Below are 10,507 nucleotides of genomic sequence, written 5' to 3' on the forward strand. Positions count from 1 at the left end.
TTCAAGAAGCTTATGCCACTGGTAGAGTACGTGCATTTCAACAACGTTCCATCCATTTATTTCTTTTGTTCTCTTTTGTGCTTATGGCCCATTTACGTGTAAGTCTGCAAGCCCTTTCTTAATAGGTTTAACAAGCTCGTGGTGTGTCACGGTACAATGCTGACAAATTTTCACTGCGTGTCGAGGACATCAAGGCGAACGGTATTTCTTAATGTTGTTTTCCTCGTTGAGGCCTCGTTTCGATTCTACGAGCCCTTGAGAAACCGTATCTTCTATCCTGTAAGTATGCAACCACACATAACAGTTTCACAGTTGCCACTGACATTAACAGCGTCATGCCAGAGAAGTCGACATCAAATTGTGTAGTAGTAGCAGTTGGTGACGTCAGTTTTTGACCTAGACAGCGGTGAAATTCAGCAGCGCCATCTCTTATTCTGTTTGGTAGAAGAAGTGGAAGCAAAAGTGCAAGTGGTGCTCTCAGCGCCTCTTAGCGGATTATTACAAAACTTCTTGCGAATGGCGATTCCCAGTGGGAGGTACGTGCACCGGTTTTCCTGCCTTAGTTGAAGATCTGATTACCTAATCTGTGGTAGCAGTAACTTTTTAACATATAAAATATGTTTGTTATTTCATTCATGCAATGCGTAATAATTATCCTGTATAATCGTATACTTTGATATATTTTCCTTCCTTTGTGGGGGTTAGGTGGTAGATTAACGTTTGCTGAACCTCGGCCAACAAGAATAAATACTACTGAATTGAATGTATGTATCGTAAAGTTTCTAGGAACTTACTATTTTTCAAGTAACTCAGTTACAGTTACAGTTATTTTAAAAAGTAAACAAGTTACTTTTACAGTAACTCGTAGAACGTGATTGCACGCATACATTTTAAGCGATTTGTTCTCTATAACTAATGCCCATTTAAAATTAATATTCACTATATAACGTATGCAAGCAGGGGGGGGGGGGGAATTGTTCCCTTAATATTAAGATTCTTGTGCCAACTGAACGAAGACAAACATTGTATGACAGGATAATTTCGTAAAACTACGGAAGGACATTTTAATTTTGGACCTTCAGTGCTGCATATGCAGGGTGAGTCAAAAGTCCCTCACCATCCCTTATAAAATGAATGGGAGTGTAGATTGCAGAAATTGGTCATGGTAGTAATATGTTAGGCCTAGGAAGAAACTTTTTGTGCATGTCATGATAACGTCCGCCATCTTGGATCCAACTTCATTTCTTTAAATGGGGGGTATGGTTTTGGGCTAGAATTTCACCAGGAATTCTGTGGTGAAGTAATTTATGAAATACCTGTATGTGCCTTTAATTTGCAAACGTGTGTGTAGTGAACCATGTTTATATTCGGCTTTGCATTACTTGGAGTTTAAAACAGTGAGGCACAATACATGTTTTCTTTCCCCGACTGAACTGTCATCAAGGCTCTTGCCCCCTCCCTCGGGGAGTGTGCTCATGCATATGCACTAAATTATAACATACTTCATCATGTGCTAATATGAAAATATAGAGGTAAGAGAATTCATAGTAAGTTCCTATATTTGCAAATAGTACGTCAAGAGCCAAGCCTAAAATCAAAATGTTGTTTCTACTTGTCCTGTTATCAGACCATAGCTTTGTTCACTACTACAGAAACGCACAGAAAAATAGCTGTTAACCATGTTATTACGTTACCGTTATTCCAAACAAGTAAGTGTTATTTACAATTGCGTCACCTATAACTCGTTCCTTTTAAACATCTATTTCATGACTAAAAAGTGTGCTTTTAGGTTCCTAAAATAGGCTCTAAAAATCCTAAAATAGGTCCTAAAAATCTTACGTTAGGCTCCAAAAATCCTGAAGTAGGTTCAAAGAAACTTAAAATAGTTCAAAATTCCTGAAAAATGCTGATTAGGTATAGTCACCGGCAAAGAAAATGGGACACCTATATCCTGAAATATACACTATCTTGCATACCGTTATGTGTGTTGCCTAACCCCACGGTGATGGCAGAACTTACCATTGGAAATTTGCTATTAAAATCCACTCCTCGCCGTATAGTTAGGCAACAATCTTTTTTCATGTTATCCACAGTCAAACTCCGCAATTGTGTCTCTGAGGATCATCTCATATGCTGAAAATAGTCTCTCAACAAAAACATAGTCAGTGGTGCAAACTTCAATGCTGAAATGTTAGTTTGCAAGGCGTATATGCCACAAAGCACCCAAGTGACACGAAAGTGAGCAAGACCACGCAGATCAGATCACTTTGGATTGTACAGGTAACAGTGGCACTAAACACAGTGGCCGAGGTGGCTCAGTCGGTAACGCGTCTGACTACCATGCTCAAGGTCCCGGGTTCGATCCCCGGCCGGTTCAAATCCGGGAACTTTTCTAACGATGGAAGCGGCCCCGGCGCCCACCCAGCGTCGAATAACATGGGTACCTGGGAGAAACCCTGGGGGGTAAAAGCGGTCAGGGGCGTGATGCTGATCACATCACCTCCACTCACGACCGGATCAAGAAAGTGTGGGGCGTTACCCCCATACCCCCTATACGCCTTCATGGTGTGGTGCTAAGCACAGCGGAACACTTTACCTTTTTTATCTTCTTTTTTACAGTGGCACTAAACATTTTGCCTTGTTTAGAGCTTTGAAAAATCACCATGCACTTGGAGGAAGAGAATTCGACAGAGAGTACGTTTCAAACACGTTCGTCATTGAATTTTTTAGTGACCAAACGAAGAAAATGCCTCTGTGTGACATAAAAATCCTGTACAACCTTTAAAAATATATAAAAACCTAAAAAAGGCTTGTTTAGTCGCATAAGCCTAAAATAGGTTCTAACAACCAAAATAGTTTTTTTAGGCACTGTAAAACTTCATCAGTTGTTGCGTTTATCAACGAAACGCTGACATAACTTATTATTTCTTACATACCTGTTAAGGAAAACATAGGTTGAAAACCTAAACTCCGAGGTCTATTCATCACATACAGAAACATCTGTTGTGTTTGGTGCCTTTTCATGAATGAAAAAGGATATTCAAGCAAAATGTTTTAGCATTATTTACGAGTTACTTGTATGGCAATTGCAAGTCAAGAATACACTTACTTTGATTTTTAACTTACTCTATCCGTAGTGTACGAAAGAATTTCTCACTTTTCGTAAAGACATTTTTTTAGGATAGCTGCACCCACTCCTTTAAAAAAATACCACACTAAGTGCATATTTCACTTTCATTCCAAGCAATTAATGAATATTTCAAGCAAGAACTTTTATGAGAGAGAAACAAAGTACATGACCTAATGAAATCGCAATGTCAGATTTTCTGAAATTTATTATCATAAAGTACCAGACACGCCCATTTTGGTTCAAAGACCTGACACCAGAGGGTACAATGCTCTGGAGATTAGCCAGTCACTTTTTTTTCGTGAGTAGTTAGTTGTGCAACATGCAATAAAATAGGTCAAGGTATTATTTTCTGTATGTAGAAAATGTATCTGCTGTATTCTGAAAGCGAGCCCACATTTCGTAGCTAATCATCTATTCTCCATCCGCTGTAAGCATGAAGTCAATATAAAAAAACAGTTTTTGAGAAATCCTATTGGTTCTTCAAATGACAGCTCTGCACGAATCTTTCACGTAGGAATATAGTGCATATGATAAAGCCATACCAGTCAATATATCTGCTATATTGAATTTGTGAGACCTTATATTAATAGTTGTACAACTACAGCCAATGCATTCATGGGTAAAATAAAACCAGAACTAATAAATAAGAGAGAAATCATTTCTCAGAAATCACGTAGCTTTGTTTACATTAACTTCATTCTTGAAGTAGATGAAGAATAACTGCATTTTCACTATCATACGGATTTTGACTTTTACACGGGAGTCCTGAGTTCGATTCCCGTAGTCTATTATCTCAGGTAGGATTTTTCTGTCTATATCCCTGTATAAAAAGAGTTAGTATTTACTCAAGCTCTCATCAATGTGTATTTGGGTGCTTAAATCAATGGCTTTGTAATCAAGGGGTCCCTGGTGGGGTTTCCGGCCGGCGGAGGACTATTGTGAAGTGGTTCTGATCCTACTTTAAACTGTAGATCCAGTCTCGATTAGCATATCTGAAAATACATGTGATTTATTTATTTATTTATTAACCCGAGAAAGCCCAATGTCACCTGTAGGTGACAGCTTTTTAATATTTTTTTATTGTATGCTGTGGCCAGGCATATATTTTTTCAATGTCGAACTGTTCATTCACTTTTTCTCAACTGAATTGTTGCACTTTTGAACTGAGGGACATCTTGTGGAACTTTCTGGAACTATTGAAGTAAAGATGGCTGCCCTTAGGAAGGACGACACATCACCTGCTCCTGGAGAAGGACATTCAAAAACATCAAAATGGTAAGATGATTAGAAGTTTATTACTTTTACTTACTCTTAAAGGTTTAAGGTTTATGTCTGGTAAATATAAATTTTCTCCCTGAACAATTAGTTGGTGTAATTGTTGATTAAATTTGTAGTGTCACCTGTAGGTGACATTGGGCTTTGGAAGTCATAAATGTATAAAGGACTAGGACATAATTGCATTTTAGCGTTAATTTTAATAATTATAATTGTAGTAATAATATAATTACAATATAATATTGTAACAATGATGTAATAATAATAATAAAAAATATATAATTTTAATAATTTTAGTCCTCCAGTGAGTAATGATTTATAATTATTGTAAAAACAAGAATAAAAACATTGAGACTTGAAAAATAAACACAACAAAAAAATGCTTTCCTCATCAATAATAATGATAAATCTTGGGGGTAAAACAATGCTATAGTATCTTATTCTGATATACACTGTAATGTTGTGGTATGTGTATTACAGTCTAATACTAATAAAAAAATAATACAAATTTTTGAACTTGGAATCTACTATCATTTCAGGTTGAATTTGGATGAAGCATTACAACTTATTGAAGAAAATGAAGATGACATTGATGAGGTTCTTTTCCCACCTGAGGATGATGGATTCACAGATGAAGACAGTGGGGATAAGAATTGCACAGATGTCAGTCGCCTTCCTCCAGCAATGCTCCTTGCCGAGGCGGAAGTTGTCACAAGAAGTTATCATGATTCACAAGAGACCGCAACAATTGAAGAGACAACAATTGATGCTAGTGGAATCGGGAGGGCATGTTCATGGATGGCGTCGATCGTTTCGACCAGAACATTCACTCCTTGAGGGTCAGTTTCAGGGGTAAAAAGTGATGGTTCTCCTTGTTTGCCTTTGGAATAGATGCAGCATGCCACAATGCATGGTTGATGTTCAAGAAAGTGAATAGCAAAAATGTGACATATTGTGATTTTTGACGATCACTGGTGGAATCATACTGATGTTTACATGGAAACCCTCCTTACAGAAGTCCCCAAATTGGTTCTGTGTCCTTCCGTGTACCAAATGAAGTCAGACAAGACATAAACATTGCCGAACATGTACAGGTAGAGTGTTCTCAAAGAACATGTGAACACTGCCACAAGAGGACACGGATAATATGTATGAGGTGCAGTGTAGCATTACTCATACACTGTTGGTACGAATTTCATGCACATACATGAACAGGAAAAAGTGTAAAGTGTTATGTCAAGTTCTGACATTGTTAATATCATCTGTGTTACATAAAAATGAAAAGGGAGTTATAAAACAGAGATGTTCCATGGTATAAGTTTCACGTTATGTTCATTTTGGTACCTTGAATGCCCAATGTCACCTACAGGTGACACCCCTGTATTTCCGAGCAGGATAATAAAATCTTTATTTTTTCTTCATTTTGTTCCATTTTGATGCAAAACCAATAAACCCTGTTAATATGATCACAAAACTCACAGAAATAAAGTCATGGGCTTTCTCGGGTTAAGAACACAGCAGGAAGGTGTCCAGCGTCCTATAAACAATGCAATCCACACAGGCCGAGTACAGTTGTAACCTCGGCGATAAGATCTTCAAAAAATTACAATTTTTTTTCTGTAATTTAATTGGTACAATACAATAAAATAAATTAACTGATGCAATCATGCATCAATAATAATGATAACGGAGATATACAATGCTAAAATCAAGGATATGGGTTGCTTAGATATTCAATACATAAGTTTTGAATTTACTTCGTCTATTGAACAGTAAAATGTATTCAGGATATTTATTCGAAATTATTTTAGATTCATAGATAGTCGATGCTTTTGCCCCTAGTTATTCGATTGTTATAACTTTTGGACGTTCTAAATATTGGTGATTTTTTCAGTATGTCGGTTCTTTCCCGCTTAATTAAAAATATATCGTTTTTGTGTCGTGTTCTCAGTGGAGGACCCCCAAGCCTGACTTTTGAATAAAGTACTACGTAACCTTCATTATTTAGTAACTTCCAGAACAGAAGTGTGCTTTGATCTTACAGCTTTGTGAAGTGAAACTCGGAAACCAGATTGTCATAGTGATCAAATGAAGGATATAGTTTTTTCTTCTTCACTTTCGTTATGATCGAGTATGTAAGAAGCTACCATACAATGGCACGTTGCAATGCCAAGAGTACAAATATACCTTTACTAAAGTACAAAAAATGTAAAGTACTCCCCTGTGCTATGGACCACGCCATGAAGGCCAATAGGGGGTGTGGGGTTAGGGCCCCACACTTTCTTGATCACGGCCGAAGGTGGGGGAGTGATGTGATCAGCACCACGCCCCTGGCCGCCTTTACCCCTCAGAGTTTTCTCCAGGTACCCACTTTATACGACGCTGGGTGGGCGCCGGAGCAGCTTGAAGAGGTGGGGGAAAAAACGGTTCTCCCCCGCTGGGGATCCAACCTGGGTCTCTCGCATGGTAGTCAGACGCCCTAACGTCTGAGCTAGCTTGGTTCATAAACATACCTTTACTACAAGCAAAAAATAGATCCAAGTACCTACAAACATCTATATACTCAGTCCCTACCGAAACAAAGACAGCCCAAGTGCGATGACATCAAAAGTAGTCAACTCATTCCGACACGACCCCACCTTCAAAGGGCACAGGGGAATAGAGAAACGCCCTTGACCTAGATGATGGCATGCCAGGGAACACGCCAGTCACGAAAGTGTCCCGACATATCGCGACGAACTTGCGCAAGGAAAGATTAAATGCGGTGGTCACCAGTTCGTTGAACCACAACAAAACGGACCCACCTAAATGGTGATATTGTGAAACAGCGGTTGTATTCAATCTATGTGGTTTTTGCCAGTTTGCTAGTGGAGGTGTAAGGGGCTGCTATTTCAGGTAGTGCATACTGAACTTCATTTTATAGACTATCGATGCTCTGGCGTCTGGACAGATTGATTGAATTAGATAATTTTACGTCGCTTTTCTGACACTTTTGCCTAATCGCGACGATGAGGATGAGTGATGATATGCAATTGATGAAGTGCTAACCACTCTGCCACGGAGGTCGGCAATCTTATTGGAGGCTACCTCATATTCTAATGCTACCTTTCGAGAGAAGACCTCTTCTCAAGAGTTCAGGTGAACAATTTCTTTCTTCCGGTAGTGGGGATCGAACCTATAACAGAACTATGATTTTATTATACTTTCGAGCATGGGTGTTCTTTGTGGCTGTTCCTTCATCAATTTCTCATACCATCACTCATCCTCATAGTTTCGATTAGTCAAACGTGGCAGAAAAGCGAAGTAAAATAAACCAAATGACTCGATACAATTAAGATTGCATGTTGATTGCAAAGAGAGAGAGAGAGAGAGAGAGAGAAAGGGACAGAGAGGGGGAGAAAGAGAGAGAGAGAAAGGGACAGAGAAAGAGAGAGAGAGAGAAAGGGAGAGAGAGAAAGGGAGAGAAAAAGAGAGAGAGACAGAAAGGGAGAGAAAGGAAGGGAGAGAGACGTTTGTTTTAGTCCTGTCACTTGTCAAAGGGACGGAAACCTAGAGGGAAGGAATGAGAAGAAAGCGACCGTGGTCTTCATTAAAAATACTATCTAAGCCTTTGCCTAGAATTTCAGAGGAGAAAAACCAACGGAGAAACCGTAGGGGCGGCAGAGCATGAGCTTCGAACCAGCACTCTCCCGATTAAGAACAGGTTCTGCAAATGCGAACTTCGGAAAATGATCTCATCAAAACAATGGCGAAGAAACTTGGTTACATGTTACCGTAGTGAATGAGAAAATTCATTTTTTAAGAAATAGAAACTATTCAGTGCCGGACAGCAATATTACAATAAAAGTGTGACGACCTGATGGAACCTTGGAGAAAAAGCGAGATTCATAAAAGCATGCTTTTTTTAAAAAATATACATAAATATTATACAATTGAACTCATATATACAATATACTTGATTCTTGGCCAGGCACGTATCTAGAAATATATTCTCCGAGTCAAGTGCAGAAATAATAATAATGTGAATGTTCAAATTAATATAATTTATAGGTCTATTCAAAATATATGAATTAGTTAATACCGTATTGTTATTATTACATGATTAGGTACAGTAGGATCCATGAGTATTACCGTGCAAATTGTCCATCACCATGTTCGTGTACGTTATTTGACCCAATAAGAGGTTGAAGAATTGAAAGAAAACTCAAAACAAGCTGATGACAACTTCTGCACCAGCATACATAAAAATCCATCGCTTAAAAATACATAGGATGTAAGAGAAAAGTTAATGAAAATAGTCGTGGACAATTTGCACGGTAATACTCATGAATCTCAGTATACAATGACGCCATAGGAATAGAGATTCAACATCATGTATTCATATCGCCAAAATGAGTTTGAAACAACAATTCTGGCAAGGAAATTAATGTCAAAAGATAACGAATATTTGTTGAATAGCCAAAAATTGATGTTAGATTCAGTTGAAGTAAAGTAAAGTTCCTGAAAAATATTTTAGGCATATAAGTAGTAGTGTGCATAAATCTTCTTTGACACTGTTATTGACAACCATATTATCCCAATTAAATTCTTCCCGGTTTCGAATCCCGGCCTGGGTATGGATGTTCATTGTAAGTGTCCCTTCATCAATTTCTTCGTATCATTACTCATCCTCATCTCGCAAGTAGCCAAGAGTGGCATAAAAGCGACGCTAAATAAGAGCTGACCACCGTGGTGGATTAGTTTGCGACGACGCCAGGGGTCCCGGGTTCGAATCCCAGATATTTGTGTTCGACTATCCTGAATGAAAAATAGAATTGAGATTAATTTATATACGTTTGATGTGTGGGCAAAGCTTCCGCTGCCACTTCCTTTACAAAGAGAAGAATAGAGTGGTTAGCACAGCGCGCTACGAAGCCAAGGATCCCGGGTTCGAATCCCGGTCTGGCCATGAATGCTTTTTGTGAGTGTCCCTTCATCAATTTCGTCATATCATGACACATTCTCATATTCCCGGTTAGTCAAAAGTGGCTGAATTGCGAGGTAAAATTAACCAAATCAATGAAATCTAAATAACACAAAATCAAATCAAATCAATCAATCAATCTAATCCTTGCCTTGCAGTAAGTTTTTCGCAAATAATAACCCTCGATTACACAGCAAGGGATAAAGAAGCATATTTTCTTTATTTAATTTTAGTACTTGGTAAGTTTATCTGAGGGCTTCGGACCCCCTTTACCCCCCTTAAATACGTCCTTGCTCTTGGGTAACACAGTATCTCAAACACTGCACGCATAGACCAAGAGTACCACGCACTACATCTAGCTAGCCATCCTCGTGTCGTACTGCCAGCAACGAGTTAGTACAAAAAACTTACCTGTGAGCACGGCAGACAGAATCACCAGAAGACCGGTTGATGACGTCATGATCATCGCCAAACAAATTCCTCTTCTGGTTTACAGATCGTTTCGCATTCCTCAGAATGAGAACAGGGCCATGAAAAGCTCGGATTCTGGAGGTCACCGCAGCAGAACCTTACCCGGACGCAGTCACTGGTCGCATGAGGATGCCCGATCTACGCCTAGGATGCTCACACTGGAGATGGAAGCTGGATGCTACCCCAACTCGTGTGATCGTGAGGCTGCAAGTGTTGCCAGCTCCATGTACTGACAGGAGTCCAGATCGAAGATTTCGTGTTATGGAAAATCGGCGCAACTTGTTCTATCGGCTTCGTTTTTGTTTACTTGTTCCTTTGCGTTATACATAAAAGCGGAGTGGTTATCACGCCAAACGTCCCGGGTTCGAATCCCGGCCTGGGCATGGGTGTTCTTTGTGAGTATTCATCAATTTCATCATATCATCACTCATCCTCGTCGACGCGATTAACCAATAGTGGCAGAAAAGCGACGCTAAATTAAAAAATAAATCAAATCAAACAGTAAACATGACGTGGAAGCAGAAAGGAATATGCAGTGTTGCCGAATTCAAATACATTTGTTCGGGGAGGTGGGGGGACAGAATTGGCATAATATTCGCTTCCATTGCGGCGTGTTTTGAGAGGGTAGTGTTCCTTGCCTGCCTATTTACACAGAAATACGTGTGTGT

The 10,507-nt window shown here is 39.1% G+C and overlaps 1 protein-coding gene across 1 annotated transcript in view; it reads right to left on the reverse strand.

The window, feature by feature from the left end:
• LOC145994277 (uncharacterized) overlaps window positions 1-9,988 on the reverse strand; it is a 57,370-nt gene extending 47,382 nt beyond the window's left edge. Inside the window, exon 1 of the mRNA XM_083130384.1 lies at window positions 9,780-9,988. Coding sequence (XP_082986510.1) covers window positions 9,780-9,834 — 55 coding nt within the window. The 5' untranslated portion in view covers window positions 9,835-9,988. The remainder of the gene's footprint in view (window positions 1-9,779) is intronic.
• Window positions 9,989-10,507: the final 519 nt, after the last annotated feature.

Source organism: Lepisma saccharinum, chromosome 1, assembly GCF_977018435.1.
Source record: "Lepisma saccharinum chromosome 1, izLepSacc3.1, whole genome shotgun sequence".
NCBI lineage: Eukaryota > Metazoa > Arthropoda > Insecta > Zygentoma > Lepismatidae > Lepisma > Lepisma saccharinum.